The 19570-nt window shown below is 40.8% G+C and overlaps 1 protein-coding gene across 12 annotated transcripts in view; it reads left to right on the forward strand.

The window, feature by feature from the left end:
* Positions 1-19285, forward strand: part of PALS1 (protein associated with LIN7 1, MAGUK family member) — a 146348-nt gene extending 127063 nt beyond the window's left edge. For 11 of the 12 annotated variants that reach the window (XM_037900262.2, XM_037900259.2, XM_037900263.2 and 8 more), the window contains 4 exons: positions 1650-1817; positions 3668-3870; positions 7174-7284; positions 17074-19285. In XM_037900262.2, coding sequence (XP_037756190.1) covers positions 1650-1817; positions 3668-3870; positions 7174-7284; positions 17074-17250 — 659 coding nt within the window. In that variant the 3' untranslated portion in view covers positions 17251-19285. Of the gene's footprint in view, positions 1-1649; positions 1818-3667; positions 3871-7173; positions 7285-8015; positions 8887-17073 lie in introns of those variants that run through there. The other variant, XM_043549657.1, reaches the window with a different exon arrangement.
* Positions 19286-19570: the final 285 nt, after the last annotated feature.

The raw sequence follows: 19570 nt of genomic DNA on the forward strand, positions 1-19570 counted from the left end.
CCTTCCAGTAGAGTTCTATATACAAAAGTACCTTTGGGATTTATGGTAAATGCAAATTGTATGACAAAATCTAAAAAAAAATTGAATTTTGGTTATAAATATAAATACCAAGAAATAATTGCTGAATTACTGTTTCTTTATTAGAAACCTAATTTATAAACATATCAGAAAATTTATTCCCCAAATCAGTGCCAATAGGGCCTGGCAGCACACTTTCTTCTGACAGGAAGAGGAATGTATTTCATTGCTGAATAGCGCAATCTTGGAGAAATAAACAGAGACAATGAGATCTCTCCAATTCTCAGCCAAAAGGCTGATATACCCATCAGAGGGACTCGAGTGAGAGGTGCACAGTGAGAAAGGAAGAGATAAGGGTTTCCCTAAGCTCCTTACATTATGTGTCAGGCTCACATGACAGTTAATACTGCCATATAGTAATAGTGTTGTTATACCCATGTTGGTCCCAGGATATGAGAGAGACAAGATGGGTGAGGTAATATCTTTTATTGGACCAACTTGTGTTGGTGGAAAAGAGAAGCTTTTAAATGCTACAGAGACCACTTAAAATGAAGTGGGCAATTAACATCTCTGCAGTCATAGGACAAATGAGGGTTGTTAGGTTACAAATTGTTGTAGTGAGCCATAAAACCAGTGTCTCCATTGAGTCCATGATTTTTAGTGTCTAGCAGAGTTGTGAATTCAAATTCCCAGCCTCCTCTTTTTTGAAGGGGTTATGTAGATTTCCTTGAAGGACAAGGACTGAGAGATCAGTGATGGAGTGGTTGCTTTGTGAAAAGTTTTCACCCGCAGGTAATAGAATGTTTGTCTTTTTATCATGTTTCTGTGAGAGTTTATTTGAGAGAATAGAGATTGTCTGGTTTCACGCACATAGTTGTTGCTGGGGCATTTGATGCACTGATGAGGTACACCGCATGTTGTGATCGGCATATTAGGACCCATAGATCTTGAGTGGTGTGTTGTGGAGGGTATTAATCATTGTAACCATAGAAATAGGTCTGCAGGTTTTGCATCTGTTGGTTTGGGAGGGTCTGGTGCTGCTTTGAGTTAGTGTATCCTGGTCTGTGGAAAGCTTTCTTCTGATGATGAGCTTGGGAAGGCTGGGGGGTTGTTTGAAGGCCAGAAGAGATTCAGGAAAGATTTATTTCAGGAGTGGTCTCCATCCAGTATGAGTTGTAATTTTTTGATGGTACCCCACATGGAGTAGAGGGGTTGGGAGGGGGGGGTTGTTTGTTTTCCTGTACTGAAGGAGGTTCTCTTGAGCGTATTCTGTAGTATCTGTGCCTGGCTGTAGATAAGATTCCTCCTAGTATCTGTGATGGTTATTGGATCTGTGGAGATAAGTGTGATGATCCATGGGTTTCTTGTTACATTGCAGGAGACCACTTAAAATGAGTTAACCCCTTATGCTTAACAGTCTGTCCCATCTTGTATTTAGCTCTGACACTCTGGTTACCTTTTCCACACCTGAAGAAGGGGTCTGTGAGAGTTGGTTCAATAAAAGATAGTATCTCACCCACCTTGTCTTTTTCATGTAGTAATAACATCAGTCATGTTTTATATCTGTTTGTCGTCTTTGTTTTAAATAATATTTTTCAGGGTTTTTTTTTGTTTTTGTTTTATCTCTGAAGATTATGACAATGAAGAAATTTTAACCTATGAGGAAATGTCACTGTATCACCAGCCAGCAAATAGGAAAAGGCCTATTGTCCTGATTGGCCCACAGAACTGCGGCCAGAATGAACTACGTCAGAGGCTAATGAATAATGAAGTAGATCGCTTTGCAGCTGCAGTTCCTCGTAAGTTTAAGGGGAGCATGTGACACACCAGCGTACAATTCAGACTAGTGCGGGGGCTGTCACCCCTGCCCTGCAACCTTGGATGTCTTACAATGCATTGCTGAAGTAGTTCCCACCTGAGCTCCTCATAAACAGCCCTCAAGCATGCAAGCCACACCCTGAGTGTCAGTGTGGAACTGCAGTCTTCCAGTTACACGCTGGCTCTCAGCAGTCTCTGTTATACTGACCCCAACACACTTCCAGTCATGGATTTTCCCCAGAAATGTACGTCCTGTACTGCCTGGCCTTCTCCTGGACAGTACAAATACATTAAGTCCATTATTTCTTTAAGGGAATAATATGCCATTTTATTACCTTAAATAGTTACCCAGACACTTCAGTTTAAATACACTGTATTAGATAAAACAATAAAACAAGTTTACTAACTACAAAGAGAGATTTTAAGTGAGTATAAGTAATAATGCATAAAAGTCAGAAATGGTTACAAGAAAAATAAAGATGAAAATGCTTACTAGTAAGAAGCTATCTTGGTCGCAAAGCAAACTTTCTCACCACATGCTCCAGTAGATTACTGACCATATTTTCAGGTCAGGATCCCTCCCCAAAGTCCAACAGCTGTTTCCTTTTGTCTTCTCAGGTGCAGAGAAAGAGATGTGCAGGGAGAGGGGTCCCTTGGGGTGTTTGTCCCTGCTTTTCATAGTTCCAGTCCCCCTATTGAAACCTATTTCCAGCTGAGAACTAGGAGACAGTGTCTGTATGGAAGAATATTCCCTGCTGGGTTTTTTGTTTTTTTTTTTCTTTCCTGTTTGAACTTCCTTTGTTTTCCCCTCCTGCTTGATGACTCTGTTTACTGCTAAAATGCAAATAAAGGCAAGCACACATTCCTTCATTTAGGACAGACCTGGTTGCCAACTTGTGCTTGGGCAGAGCTGTGTGATTTGGAACATACGTTAATAATATCATACAGAAAAGTCTTAAAGCTTCACATACAGTGTTGCTACATATATTTTATCAGGACACTACTGACCAGTGAATTGAGTTTTCAAAAGATGCCTTACATGGCATACCTTGTACAAAGATTATTACAGTAGTTTGTAGGGTGTGAATACAGGGGTGTGTTCTGTCAGACGGTATAACCACTATCCTAAATATAACCTGCAACCAGATCACCTCAGGCTATGATCTTCGTGAATATTGCAAGCTAAGCAGGGTAAGATCAGTTCTGGGTAGGAGGATCAGTAAAGATAACCTTTGTGTGCAGAAAGTGGCTTTGATAAGTCAGTACTGGAACAGTGCCCTAGCATGGTGTTGGGTGCTGCTGGAAGTGTGTTTTTTTTTTTTTCTTCTCCCAGATGGGATATAAAATTGGGACACTTACACTAGTTAAAAATCCCATGGAACTCTTCACAATAGTAAGTGATTTTAACATGGGGGTCCTGGTAAATTCAAATTTGGGATGATTATGCTGTGCTTTCCTAAATTCCCCCTGCAGTTTCCATTGAGTATGATATTCTCCACTGTGTATCCTGAATTATGTTGCTGTGTGTTATTAAACAGCTGGAGCTTTCCATCCAAAGTGGCTGCATAGTGAAGGGATTTCTTTTCTAGTTGGTAAAGAGTTTCCAGATCATTCTGCGTGAAAAACACTAAATGCAAGATCAGTACGATACAATTGACACAGACTAATCTGTTTAGAGATATTTATTTTTGAAAAGAGAATAGCTGCCCTTTTGTCTAATTGGATATTGCATAGTACTATAGCCTAAAAAGGTGTATTACTCCTGAAACACTTGGAATTTGAGAAGTACACCATTTTTTCTCAACTTCTGTTTGGTGGTTATTAATTTCAGATACAACTCGGAGTAGGCGAGAGAATGAAGTAGCTGGCAGAGATTACCATTTCATCTCACGGCAGACATTTGAGACTGACATATCTGCAGGGAAATTTATTGAGCATGGCGAGTTTGAGAAGAATCTGTATGGTACCAGCATAGACTCTGTGCGGCAAGTAATCAACTCTGGCAAGATATGCCTTTTAAATCTCCATACACAGGTATTACATTTCATTGCAGCAGTTGTTACGAAAACTGAACATGTTACTGAAGGAACAACATCTGGTATTAGTAAAACGACACTGGTGACCTGTGTGAAACGAACACCTGGTAACAATCCATTTTCTGCTAGTCCGTCTGTATGCAGCCTATTCAATCCCTAGGGCAGCCCCTTTTATATATTGTTCAGGCATCCTGGCAGACAAGGTATAGGAATAGGTATATCTACAGCCTGATCCATATCTGTTCTCTAGATAAATAGTACTTGTGAAAAATGCTCTGGAAACTGAAGCCCTGTGTACTTTAAACTTTTTTTAGGGGTGTTGATAATGCCCACCTTCCCCTACTGCCTTGGAATTCTCTTACTGTCTGGACTCTGAAATCTTGCAGAGGGTGGAATAGTTTGGGGAAGGTACCTCTCTCTTCAACCTAAGGCACTGATTTTCAAGGGAGCGCTTATGCAGTCCCCAAAAGGAACAGCTCTAGCAGGTGGAATATACAGCAATACTTTTAAACAACTCCAGTTACTGATATGACCTCTTTTTAGACTTTGCTACCTTGTAAATTACAGCAAAGGCTGTAAAACATGTTATAATGAGCCCTACTGCCACTGTTCCACAGAGGGCAGTGAGTTTGCACCACTTCACTGTATGTGTGTGTTGACACAGGGATAAATATAGGTGAAATAGGATTGATAGCGTGAATGCTCAATAACATACCATCTAAACATGGGCCAGTGCTAGTGCTTTAATTACATATGTAATTAATCTGTGTAGTTGAGAGACCCTTGACTTAAGTGGAAGTTGAAGGAAGGGTGTTCTGAACTTTGCGGGATCAACCTTTTTTCATTCTAAACATATTTTGAAACATATGGTAAAACTTCAGCTCAAGTTGAAACTCAGCATGCAGTTTAGAGGGGAAACTTTCATCAAATGCTTGGAAAAGTGGGGGTGGGGTTTCCTCCAATTAAATGAAAATAACTTTAAAAGAAAAACTTTAAAACAAAAATCTAGTGGTTTTGAAATTCAGAATTTTTTTCACTCAAACTCATATGCTGGTGGGATTTATTTCAGAGAGACAAACATGGGTAGGTGCTCGCTACGGTGATGAGTACAGTATAAGAACTTATATAGAGTAGAATAATCTGTAATGTGACTAAATATTTTGTGCTGGTTTGGTTCAGGGGGAAATTAACTTGCAATAATGGAGGGGTTCTGATTAGCAAAGTACTTACTTCACTTGTCTAGTAATTAACTACTTGAAGAAATAACATTTATTTTTCAAGACTCTACCAAGGGATATTTAAGGTGGTATAAAATTAGAACTGGTTGGAAATTTTCCAGTGAAACAGTTTCATTGTAAAATGCCAATTTGTCAACCCCAAAATATTTTGTGAAAACCTCTCAGATTCAGTAAGTTGTTGGCAAATCAAAGGCAGGGTTCTGATGGAGCCATGGGAAACCTGCCGGCTTGCCGGTCTGCTAGGGAGCCAGAGTATTACAAGTTCAGTGGCTCTGGGACAGCTCCAGCCTGTGGGCTGCCACGAGCTTGAGGACCTGGTCTTGCAGGTTCCATGGCTCTGGTGCAGGCAGACATGCCAGAACTTCCATGCTCACTTCCTTGAAGCTGGGAGCCTGAAACCCATAGGAGCTCCAGCTCTAACCAGGGCTTGACTCCCAGCTCTACTGCAGGAAGCCTGGAAGACCTTAGAACACCTATTAACGCTGGGGCTCTCAGGCCTTCCAATCTCCCTGTTGCAGAACCTGAAAGACCTGGGATGCGCTCCCAGGATGTGCAGCTCTGGGGCTGCCCCACCATGCGGGCTGCCCCAGGTTGGGAAGGTCCACATGGCAGGGCTGCCCCAGAAGCACAGACCCCCACTACCCTAACAGCTGCTAAGTGAAATTGACATTCTTGTTGGTTTCACTCAACCACTGTCAGGGTACTGGGGAGCAGATTTCATTTAGAGAACACCATATATCGGTCTTTCTGATTCATGAAATATTTTGGGGATTTCTAATTCACTGGAAACCTTGAAACAACTTGAATTCATTCCGATGTGGAACAAAACCAAATTTAGAAAAAGCAAAACTTCCCGCAAATCAGAAATCCCATTTTTGGTCAGCTCTATGTACAGTAACCAGAGCACATACTTATTTAATAACAGGTAAAACTGCACATTAGAATTTAACTTTTAGTAAAACCAAAAGGATTTGCCAGTGCATTTTTATAGTCTTGTTATGCCAGCTACAGTATCACATATAATTGCCCTGTATTTGTTAAGCCTGTGGTGTAAAATAGCAATGAGATAATCAAATACAAACAGTGAAAAATCACACTGGTGTAGTTACAAAAGAATTATTTAAATGATTTCCATTGTTTGTTTTTAAATATATACATTTGGAGAACTTTAACCCTATTTCAGAAGTTTAAAGAGTCACATTTACACTGACCGTGCATTCCAATCTGTGTAGTATAATACTTCACGTTTCTCTAGAATGGTCCATGAGAGACTCTCAAAGCACATAACAAAAAATAGTTAATTAAATTTCTTAACACACACTGTGAGGCTGGTAAGTAATCTTATTTTGAAAATGAGGAAGCTGAGTCACAGAGAGGTGATGACTTGTCCAAGGTCACAAAGAAGGAAGTTCTTGAAGAGCCAGAAATGGAATCTAGTTCTCCTGACTCCCTATCCTGTGATCTTACCACAAAACTATGCAAAATGGATGCTTTGCACATCATTAATGCACTTGGTGTCTCTTGGTAAGATAAACTGTGAGGGGATAACTGGTTTGTTTTTCTAATTTTAAGGTTAATGCTGTGTATGGAATTTTTGACAGTGTGTAACAAAACACATTATATACTGGTTCTCAGTTATATATGGAGAAATTGAAAATGTAGTTTAAGGCTATTTGTACTTTCAAACACTGAAAGAAGTGCAATTAGTCTGAGTTCATATATTTAGTTTCTGCCAAGCCAAGTTTGGGGAACAGTTGACCTACTTTTCTATGAAGAACTCTTGAGCAAGAGCAAATGTTGAGGTTCCATAAGCAAGAAAAAAAAGGTGATAATACCAATTGTACAGGAAAAGGTGAATGGCACCAGAGTTAGTGATGATTAACAATGTCACATAGCCAGACAATCATGCTGCTATTAAGGAATGTCACAACTTTTAATAAACTCTTGAAATTTATACTGAGTTACCTTAGCATTTGAGAACATTATGTGAACAGTGCATCTATACTTGTCCTTTACAAACATTAATGAGATTGAAATAATAAATGGAACATTTTTTTCTTCAGTCATTGAAGACCCTACGCAATTCAGACTTGAAACCATATATTATCTTCATTGCACCACCTTCGCAAGAGCGGCTACGTGCTTTATTGGCCAAAGAGGGTAAAAATCCAAAGGTAATTTAACATTTCTTAATAAGTGGGTTTTGTTTACAAGCCTGGAGCTCCATTGACAAAGACAACTCCAAAGAATTTGGCATAAAAATATTAAGCATTATTAATGCAAGTGAAAATATGTAATATGAAAAATGTTAGACCCAGACAATTATATTTAAATATTTAACTTTATGAAGCCATGCCTCATTGAGTGTGCATTATGTGGGAAGAGAGCATTCTAGTGCTGGTCTAGCAAGAAGTTCTATAGTATATTTCTCTTTCCTGTCATTTTCCTTTAAAAACAAAAATCTAAATCAAAACAAGACATTTATTAGTGTTTTTTTTTAATTGTTACAACATGTCTCATTTACTGCATACTGCCCAGCCTGCAACGGTTGGTGGCTTTGAGCAACTGACAGTGATGTTGTTTTGGGCTTGAAGATCTGCTTTGTAACCTGGGATCAGTTGCTGCTTTAATGCTTTTACTCCATGCATGCCAAAGAGTCGTGGGTCAAGCTTTGAAGTGCTTAACTCCAGAGCTATGGGTGAGCCACCAGTTAAAAATACTTGAATGGGGCCAGCAACCAGGCTTCAAGTTAATACTTAAAATTTAAAGAATAAAAAACTAGCAAAAGTGTGCAAAAACAAGCAAAGATTTAAAATATGACAATGACTAATACAGGACAAGTGTACATCGGTGCTTCAATTCTATCCACCTCTATACCCTTCTCCTTTTTTCACGCCACTGTTCACTCTTCGCCTGCCGCTTTTCTCTGTGGGTTTGTCTTCCCTAGAAAACCAGCTTGTGTTAGAAGACAACCTTGAGCAGTTGTTTTATCTAATACAGTTTTAAAGACAGTATTTTGGTCAGTGTAGACCAGGGTCATGAGTAAACATTACTGGAGCCAGACATTTCCCAAGAGCAGCTGGCATGGAGTTGAACACTACAGTGATGGACTCATGACATTGGAAGTAATTTGACCAGTCTTAAAGTGCAATTAACTTGTGTAATTTGTGTGCCTCAATCCTATTGGTTAAAAATGCCTTAGATGTTTTGAGTTTGAAATCCTTTTTTATTACAAACCTAATCTTAGCTTCCTAAGGTGTTTTTTGGTTTTTGGTTTTGTTTTTTTTAATTTTCTGGCCGCACATATTCAAACATAGCTCAAATGTCAAATCATATCTGTACTGCAGAAGTAGTTTGCTGAACAGATATGCAGACTGGATGCTATTTTTTAGAATATAAACACATTTGAAAGCATTTGTAGTTTGTGTTAAGACAAAAATACTTTCGAGTCTTTAAGCAAAGACTGTTCAGTAATTTTACTACTGTAATATACCAATCACTGAGAGAGATCTTAATGTATTAATTCAGAATCCGAGCTGCAATAGAAAACACCCAGCACATGCCACTGAACAAAGGGATCAGTGTGTGGCACACCAATTGCATGACATTCCTGAATTAAAATTAGAGCACAAACTAAGTGTTTTATTGGCAGTTTATTGTTTTGGAAGCTCGGTAAAATTAAGATTATGGGAGAAACCCAAAGCTCCAAGCCCCATTAATTCATGTTAATATCTGTTTTAGTTGTACAAAAAATAAAAATAATAAACTGATTTCAATTAAGAGTATTCTGTATGTGTGGGATTTCAGACACTATCTGTGTTAAACATTTGAAGTGGATTGGGAAGAATTCTACGACTAGTTCAAATAGTTATCCAAGATGGCTTGTCTTCTGGTTGGACTCTCCATTTGCTGTACATTTTCAGGGTACAGGATTCAGGATTTCAGTTCACAGGTGGACTCATTTGAACAACAAGTATTTTAATGAGCCAAATGCAAGGTTGCACATCTAGAAATAAAGCCAGAGGTTGCACAATGTGGGCAACTATATCCTGGAATGCAGCAATACTAAAAAGGACTTTGTGGTCATGGTCGATGACCAGCTGACAGTGAGCTGTCTGTGCTTTGCTGTAGTTAAGATGGCAAACATGACTGTGGGATACATAAGTAGTGGAATATCAAATATGAATAGGGAGATGGTATTATCTCTTCAGACCTCATTTGTGAGACCATTATTGGAGTTCTATGTTCAGGTCTTGGTGTCCATGCCTCAAACAAGATGTTAAAAATTTGGAACAGGTACAGAAAGAGCTATAAGAATGATATTTAGTTTTAAATTCAGAGTTAATTTTAAACAGGTTTATTTTTAAAAAGAAAAGCTTATAATTTAAATTAAAAACTGTTTTTTTTAAAAAATCAGTATCAATTTTTATCCACTCTGGCTGTTGGTGATAGGAAAAATAAATAAAAATATTTTCTTCTTGCAAACCATCACTGTTTTCTTTCTGATTATTCTCACTGGAGTTACAGGACAGAATATTTTAGTTCTTAAAGTGTTCCTCTGGGTGCTCCACTGAAGAATGAGTGCTCCACTGTAGTGCAGCAGCTCCCCCTGTGCCGGGGATCGGAGATCTTCATCAGCAGTGCCCGTTGGACTGCATCTGCACACCTCCCCATCTCGTGCTGTGAGCGGGATGTGTATATATAGCGTGGTGTGGTCCGACCGCCCCCCAATTCCTTCACTACCGCCTTTGGTCTGGGACGGAATCTGGAGCAGAGTCTGCTTCTCCTTTTTGACCTTTAGATAGTGCCTTACCTGTTAAGTTTAGTTTAGTAATTTCTTCTTCTTTCCTCTGTATTCCCCCCCCACTCCCCCCCAGTTTTCACTTTACCCTACTCATTACTTCATAGCTTAGGTTTTCATTTCTCTGCTTTCTGACCGGGAAGCTTTTTCCCTCACCCTTATGCCTGGATCTCCTGAGTTCAAGAGGTGAGTGTCTTGCTGGGTCAACTTCCCGATAATGGATAGCCCCCACAGTGCAGGGACGCATCCCACAAAAGTGTTCCCACTGCCACAATTTGACTGCCAGAACCAGAAAAGACTGGGACATGTGGTTACGACTTCTCCTCATGGAGAAAGCACTGGGTCAAGAATCAGATCTGGGCCTGGACTCTCCCCCTGTGCAGCTTTCCCCGCTCTGCAAGTTCGTCTGCTGATCCTCATCTCCCACATCCCTTTCTAAGAGAAAGTAGTCTTTCTCTCACTTTGATGAAAGAAATGGGATCCCTCATCAGTCCCTGAGACATCACCTACAAGAAAATCATCCCCTGCGAGGTCAGCCGACTCAGCATTCTCAGACAGGGGACATAGCTCCAGGGCCCTTCCAAGTACATGAATTAAACAACAGTCTAAAGATCCTAACCAGGCAGACCTAGAGCCCTCGGCACTGAGCAGTTCTTCAGCTCCACCTGCTGGCTGCTTAGGAGAATGCATCTTTTTCTCAGCATCAATTCATACACCGGTACCGATGATGCTCCTACCTCCTCCCCAAGAATTCAGATACCCTAAAGACCTACTTGTATCTGACATGCCTGAGTCACCATTACTCAAACACGACCTTCCCCCACTTCCACCCTCTTCTCCAGACTCACAATGTTCTTCTTTCCTCTTCGAGGATGGCACCCTCCTTCCTCAGTGACAATGAGGAAGAAGAGGAGGAGTGGTCCATCACTCCTTACTCGAGACAGGAACAAACGACTTCCTCTACATGTCCTCACTGTTCACAATCCACACCAGAACCAGAACCCTGGTATAGACACCATGGATGCAGCCCCATGTTCCACTCTCTCTGCACTGGCCGAACTGGGACCCCGAGCCATTTACAAGAGTCCAGTTTGGGAAGCCTCCCATGGAGCAAAGCTGGAGACCTACACCTTTGCTTTCTCCACCAGCTTCTCGTCCACCAGAGACTGAGCCTCTCCCTACAGCAGATGAGGAGAAGAACAAGAGCAGGAAATTCCACCACCACTCTGCTTTTTCACCTAATGAGGCTATCATGCCTCCACCCCCTACTGCAGCTTACAACTTCAGACATTTCCAGGAGCTATTTTGCAGGATTGCAGACTCCCTCCCCATTCTTTTGGAGGAGGTGAAGGATCAACAACATAAGCTGCTCAACATCCTGCACACATCCTCCTTCTCCAAAATAGCCCTTCCTATCAATGAGGCCCTTTTCAATCCTGCCACAGTTCTCTGGCAGACCCCAGCATCCATCCCACCAACTTGCAAGCAGGTAGACAAAAAATATTATGTTCCCACAAAGGACTTGGAATTTGTTTTCTGAACCCACCCCAAACTCCTTGGTTGTAAATGCTATGCCAGAAAAAGGACACCTATACCAATCTCGAGTTACACACCATGCTAGAGACTGGAAACAATTCGACCTGTTCAGACATAAAGCTTATTCATCCGCTGCTCTCCAATTCCGTATATCTAATTACGAGGCGCTCATATAATTGGCTAAGTATAATTACATCAACTATTCTAAAATACAGGAACTCTATCAAGACCTTCCTGATGACAATGAAGAACAACTCCAGGCACACATAGCTGAAGGACACCTCTTGGCCCACACAGCTCTGCAAGCCTCTTTAGACTCTGCGGATACCACTGCCTGCTCCATCACTACCACTGTTGTAATGAGACAGACGTCATGGCTGCACCTCTCAGGCTTTCCTAAAGAGGTACAAACCATCACTGAAGGCCTACCCTTTGAGGGCCCCAAATTATTCGGGCAGCATACAGATGATTCCCTTCACTCCCTGGGCATTTTCCCGGGCGTCTCTTTGGAGCTGCAGTGTAAGTACCAATTTCTTCCGTGATCCCGATCACCGTAATACACTCCCCAGCGACAATATGATACCTAACAATATTGACAGAAGCCCCCTACCAAATGCAGACATACAACTCCATGGGATGCTAGTTGTCACGCTCCTCCACCCAAACAGCTATTTTGGAAGTGTGGTTAATGTGACGGGGTTCCCAGGATGCCACCTAAACTGTGGGACCGCTGAGCCCCTCTTCTGTGATGCAGTTGGCAAGCTATAAACCTCTGGCAGGTACTGCACTACACAGAGATCCACAGGCAGGGACACAACCACTTGAGTTATATGAATGCTTCTCCCAGGCATTCATGGACCAACAATAGAGAGGCTCCAGCCAGTTCCCCCCAGTTCTCCAGCATTGCACCCCAGAACTGTACCATCTTGCCCTGTTCAGAAGCCTAACCAATGTAAATTCATTGCCCAGTCTGCCCCCCCTTGAAGTGGAGAAGACATATATTAGCCGTTGTAAACTGAGCTGAGATTTCCCAAGCACTTCAAGCAAAGTACGCTGTTTTAGGTAAAATAGATTTATTAACTACAGAAAGCTAGATTTTTAGTGATTATAAGTAGTAAGGGTAGAGATCAAAGTTGATTATCTAAGAAATAAAAGTACATTTGCAATCTCAGTTCTATAAACTAAACAGGATTTGAATCCAGCAGTTTCTCTTTCTGATAAATGGTACAAACAGGTCACAAATCTTCAATACACAGGCTGGAACTCTACTCTAGCCCAGGGCCACCCTCACAAGTTCAGTCTTTGTCCTCCAGCTGTGTTTCTAGGTGGTGTTGGGGGAGGAATGAGGCCAAGTCATTGTGTCACTTCCCCTCTTTATAGTTTCTTCCAGCTTGCTGGAAAGATCTATGCTTGTGACATGCGGGGGGGTCCACCCCCATTGGTCAAGTATTCTCCATCGCCTACATGCTCTCTCTGAGAAGTCTCCATTGTATACAGTTTCTGGGATAGTGGATAATATTTAATGGGCCATCAGCATGTCTGGCTACTCCATTGTTGTGCCTGAAAGGCTGGTTGTGGGTGTTCCCAACCTCCCAACATATTTCAGTAACACACACACAACAAAACTTCATAACTTCACGTACAATGATAGCACATACAGTCCAATAGGATGTTAATGTTCAGCGGATCAAGACTTTCAAAATAATACCTCACAAGGCATACTTTTTACAAAACATATTATAATTATATGACAGTGATGAATATGGGAATTCCAGGGTGTTCTTTAAGGTACAGAGTGCCACAGTTGAGGCCATGAGAAGTCTTCCCGTTTGTCATATCCGCCATCTTTGACATCCCACAAATTGGCGACCGATTTAGCCCTGTTCTTTCCATCACGGAGGCGAATTACCTCGGACCAGTGGGTCATAGAGATCATCAGGGAAGGATACTCCATCCCTTTCCTATCTATCCCACCCCATCTCTCTTCAGGGACCTTTCTCATGAACACATCCTATGAGACGAAATAAATGACTAGGAGCCCTAGAACCAGTCCCATTCCAGCACACAGGAAAGGGTTTTTACTCATTACTTTCTGGCCCAAAAAATCCAGCGGATAGAGCCTGAATCTAGACCTTTGAAACCTCAACAAGTTAATCAAACTGGAACGCTTCCAGATGGTTATCACCACCATCATCCCAGCACTGGAACTACCGACCCTTTCTCCCACTGATAGCACATCGCGCCAACAGAGACATGATAGACAATATCACCTGCATGTTGTACATCAACAGGCAAGGCGGAGAGAGATCCCACTCTTTTTATGCTCAGAAGCACTGAAATTATGGAATTGGTGTATCCAACACTGCATTACTATCTCAGCTGCATACTTCCCTGGTCACCAGAACACCACTGCAGACTCATTAAGCAGGCAATTCTCCCACGATCACAAGTGGGAACTAGTTACGCAAGCCTTTCAGCACATCTTCAACTGCTGGGGATCCTGCACCATAGAACTTTTCTAGTGTGGCAAAAACGCCTGCTGCCCTCAGTTTTGCTCCGGCGGGACTGGGACACAGATCCCTGGGAGACTCATTCCTCCTCGCATGGGATGCTCCACTACTCTATGCCTTTGCTCCCTTTCCCCTTCTGTTCCATGTACTCCACAAGATACAGAGGGACCAGGCCAGAGTCATCCTTATAGCTCCGACATGGCCATGACAGGTCTGGTATACTTACCTCCTTTACGGAGGTATGCCCTCCAATCTCTCTCTGCCTGACTCTGCGACTCTTTTCTCAGGGTGTGGGTCGTATTTTCAATCCCAATCCACAGCTACTCCACCTCAAAGCATGGCTCCTCTACGGTTCCAGGATTCAGAAATAACTTGTTCAGAAGCAGTTAAACAAGTACTCTTGAACAGCAGACGTGACACAACAAGACACACTTACCTCCATAAATGGACTAGGATCTAATGCTGGTGCATCTCCCATTAGGTTGACACAATGAATGTTCATTGCCACTTATCCTGGACTATATTTTACACCTAAAATGATCAGGATTATCCACCAGCTCCATCTGTGTGAAGTTGGCATCTATCATGACCTTTCACTGCCACATAGATGGCCACTGCATCTTCACTCACCCACTCATGAAATGTTTCCTAAAGGGCCTCCAAAATCTTTACCCTCATATACGGGATCCAACCCTTGCTTGGGATGCCTGCCTCATTCTGCGCTCTCTTACAAGACCTCCATTCAAACCAATAGCAATGTGTTCCTACGTTCACTTATCTGTGAAGAGGGCATTTCTTGTCACAATCACTTCTGCCCAATGGGTCAGTGAAATTGGAGCCCTTATGGTTCCATGTGTACAGGGGGTATATACCCCCTGTACACAATTTTTCACAAAGACAAGGTTACGCTGTGTCTACATCCTAAATTTTTACCCAAGATACCATCCTCTTTCCATCTCAATCAACCTATCCACCTTCCTTACTTCTTCCCAAAGCCTCACAGTAACCAACATGATTGCATACCCTCCATGTCACATGAGCATTAGCTTTCTACTTGGACACTAAACCCTTCCAAAAATCATCATGCTACTTCCTCTCAATGGCCAAAAGATCCAAAGGTGCAGCCATCTCTAAGCAAGACCTTTCAAAATAGATCTCTCAGTATATACATCAGTCCTACCCAACTACATAATCGACAGCCTCCTCCTGGAACTAGAGCACATTCAACCTGGTCACTCTTCATCTCTGTTGTTTTCCTCAGTAATGTCCTGATTATTGACATTTGCAAAGCGGCCACATGGCCATCATCAGACACTTTTGCCCATCACTATACCATTACTCAGGATGCCTCAGCAGATTGTCCTATCATCTGCAGCAAATACTGCTCCCAGGCCAGAGCCTTCCAATTAGGGGCCCTGCTTTCTAATCACTTACAGTGGAGCACCCAGAGGGACATCAATTGAGGAAGAAGAGCAGGTTACTCACCCTATGCAATAACTGACGTTCTTCGAGATGTGTCCCTGTGGGTGCTTCATTATCTGCCCTCCTCCCCTCTGTGTCAAAGCTGAAATGTTAGCTCTGCCGCAGAGAAGGAACGGGGGGCAGTCAGACTGCACAGCACTATATATACATCCCACTCATGGCGCGAGAAGGGAGGTGTGTATGTGCGATCTGACGGGCACTGCTGATGAAGATCTCTGATCCCAGGCGCACAGGGTGCTGCCACACCTACAGTGGAGCACCCATAGGGGGTCACATTTTGAAGAATCTCAGTTACTGCACAGGGTGAGTAACCCACCCTTTTGTGGAAGCTTCTATTCTAGCCCTTTCCCCAAAAAATATTTTGTTTGGGATTTTTTTTAATTAAAGCCTAACAAAAATCAGGTTTAATCCTAAAATCTTTTACATCCGTTTGAAAATACCTACCTTACTTCTTATCTCATGTATCATAGGGAAACAATATTTTTTGCCTTAGTTAATGCTGCAGTGGAATAAGCACAGGAAGCTTTGAGAAATGTGACATGCTTCTGTAATCTGTTTACACTGATAAAAATCCTGAAGTAGAATGATCCCATTCCACTGCTAACTTCTTTCCCAGTTCTCCCTCTGCCTCTCTTATCTGGACATTCATTTCCAGCCCATCTGCAATTTTCCTGCTTTTCTGCCACTTGCCCTTTCACTCCCCTGAAACTCCTCTTCTGTTGTTATTGCAACATTCACTGAATGGTGAATTGGTTTCAGCAACTTGCATTGTGTGGTTCTTAACATTTCCTCATTATCCTGGTGTAGTTTTTTATGGTAACTCTTATCTTGTCCCTTTTCCTGTAGGTTTTTTTTTTTAAAAAAAAAATGAGCATATTTTAAATACGTTTTCCTAAACTTTGTTTTGATTCTTGTAATTGTGTTGTTACATGTTCAAAGTCATGGTTCCTATTTCTGTAACGCAATCTAAATTTTAATCTAAATAAAGTGTCTCAGCACTGTTTCTTTCACATCACTGGCTTGGGTTTTTTTGTTTAAATTAATGAGAATTTGGCTCATACATCACTTTGGCATTTTTGAAACTTAGCTTTTTTTTTTGAAACATTTTCTTTTTTTCTCTTATTTGGCTCCTTCGAGGGCACTTATTTGCTGGGCAGTTAATTGCAATAATCATTCTATCATTTTCCTTTCGTGTCTTTAAAAGTTTTTTCACTCAATACTGCATCATCATCTAGTGATGGAATAAGACTGGGCATGATCAGTGGAATTTCCTGACCAACTACTGCTAAAGACTTAAGTCTTTTAGAACACACAAAACAAAACTACCACATTTTGGATAGTTATTAAAATGCATAGAAATGTCTCATGTCCTGTCCTTATTAAAATACATACCTGCTGTAAAAATATTTGTTGTAGTTGTACAGCTTCATACATTTTCAGCCATTGTGTGTGGAATTACATTTTTCTAGCCCACTGTAGCAGTTTCCAAGCCAAACTTGCTTGTGCCATGAAAATTTTGTACAAGACCTTACAATCCCCTAATGAGTAGTTTTGTTCATTTTTTCAAAATGAACATTCAGAATGTTCATATAATTATACGATATAAATTAATTCCTCCTATGTTTTCATTACAGCCAGAAGAGCTAAGAGAAATCATAGAGAAGACCAGAGAGATGGAACAAAATAATGGCCACTACTTTGACACAGCAATTGTGAATTCTGATCTTGATAAGGCATATCAGGAGCTACTTCGTTTAATAAACAAACTTGACACGGAACCTCAGTGGGTGCCATCCACCTGGTTACGGTGAAAAAGAACAGTTCTAAGGGACAAGCAGACTTGTATCCAGCAGTCTGTCAAAGGGAGATTGCACATCAAACTTAAATATTAGGTGGCAGTGTGAGCTCTAGACCTCTGTGGGTGCACCCCTTGATAGTTGGTGTATTAGTGAAGAAAATCTATTAGGCAGTTCAAGAACAGAATGATATACTGATTAAAGATTGTCTGGGTTTTCTTCTCATCTTTGGATTAGAAATGGAAGCTCTGAACAAGCCAGTACAATTTTTAATAGTTTAAATAGCCTTTCTAACAGCTGCTTTACCTTTTCTATGTAGAATCACCTTTCTTTAAAAACTAAAGATTTTAAATGTATGTATATATACAGTCCATGTTGTCACATAGTTATAAATATTATTTAACACTGTTAACTTAATGACCTTGTGGGACATGACAGTAGTTTGTGAATATACCTTTTACGAAAACATCGGGCAGAGAAATAATCTACATGAGACACTAAGGTTTATGAGAAATTCTCCCCTTTTAAAAATACACAGAATAAGGTGTGCTTTGGTCTGGAGCTGCCTGGTTAGGCTTGAATTTATTTTTTTAATTATTTACATTCCACTTTCTAAGAGCACTGTAATTTGCAAAATGTGTATAATGTAAATATTTCAACCCTTTGTGTCTTTTTAGTCAGACTTTATAAATCAGATTTGACTGCACATTAACCTTAGGTCCAATGAGAGAGGAATATGTACTGATCTTTTAGATGTGATATTTTTATGGAATTGTGTTTTTCTTTAAAGCTTATCGGTTGATTTGGGAGCCATTGCTCCCCACAGATTTGTAGAGATGTTTAGAAGGCAGAGGTTATATTTTTATTAAAAAAAAAAAAAAGACATTCTTATAAAACATGCAGATTTTAAAAAATATTCTTCCTGATAATGTAAACAGTTCTTATGTTTATAACATAAAGGATACTGACTGAATGGGCAGTTGTAATGAGTGTCTTTTTATTTTGGCCCTGGTATATATTGTGGCTAATGGTCCTACAGGTAATTAACTGGAATTAAAACCACTGAATGTAACTACTGTAAGTAAACCAGTCACCTTAAGGAAAGAACCTCAGATATGGAAACACATGTATTGCACGGTCTGTATCCTAGCATGTTCTGCTGTCTAAGTACAGCATGTCCCTACAGACTAGCCTGAGCTGTGAAAGTTGTGCAGCTGTCAAATCTGCAGCAGGGCTATTCCAAGCATTGAAATGAAATGTTACCTTTAGCTTTTCTTTGTTCTGGGGGTAGCATGAACAATCTTGAATGTGAATGTTGATTCTCCTCTTGTTTAGCCACAGTCTTTCCTTGTTCCCACATTTAAACACTGGAGTTATATCAATGTGTAGTTGATTCAGTGAAACAGTGAGAAATGAAGAGTGAGTTTGTTTTTCACAGTCTTGTTTTGTGTATATACTTTCTTCAAAGAACAAATCCAGGCAAACCTCTTGCCTTCTGTGTGTCTATAGCTGAGTGAAGAGCTCTAGGCTACACAGAGAATGAATATAGTGTGAAAGGGTTGTTTTAAATCACTTTTAATAAAGTGACGTTCCTATATTGCAGGGTGAAAGATAGTACAATCTCTGTCTGCAGTAAACCTAGACGAGGCCCAGCAAGTTCGTTGCCTATGGAGAGAAGTTATAAGCTGTTCACTTGGGTTTTAGAACCATTACACATACATATTGTACATATTACATATTATCTTGGTGAACATGCTATGGCTGAGAGAAGAATCATAAGGTCCATTCACTAACATACCTACAGCGAGGCAGGTGTTGGAAGCCTTAAATGACACTGAAATTAACTGCATATCATGTTTGGGTCAACAGCTAGCATGTTACTAAATTAGCTCCAAGTCAAGTATTCAAAGTAAATGCACCTGCAGTGTGAGGCAGCAAGCCACTAACTCTTTAGTCTGGTGTGAGACACTACAAAATTCAGGTGCTGGGGGGCAACAGCATTATCCATCAATTCTGCCCTTCAAAGTTTACATCTCTTAGATTAGCAACTTTTTTTTACAGTCAGTTGAGAAAGTGAAAAGTTGTTGAAGTGCAATCTTTAGAGAGGCATCTTTAAAGATGTCACAGGTGAATTATCAAAATTTCACTCTATTACTGAACCCTGACAGATTCAATGTTACATTGTTATTAAATAATGCTGTGAATGCTGGTAAATCTCATCCCCTTTTCTCTCCTATCCTTAAGACTTTGAATGCAGTAGGTTGAGAGATGTTCAGCTGTACCCTGTTTGTTTTTGAAGTATGGGGGGGGGGGGGGGGGGTGTTGTGATATTTCA

This window comes from Chelonia mydas, chromosome 6 (genome assembly GCF_015237465.2).
Source record: "Chelonia mydas isolate rCheMyd1 chromosome 6, rCheMyd1.pri.v2, whole genome shotgun sequence".
Taxonomy (NCBI): domain Eukaryota; kingdom Metazoa; phylum Chordata; order Testudines; family Cheloniidae; genus Chelonia; species Chelonia mydas.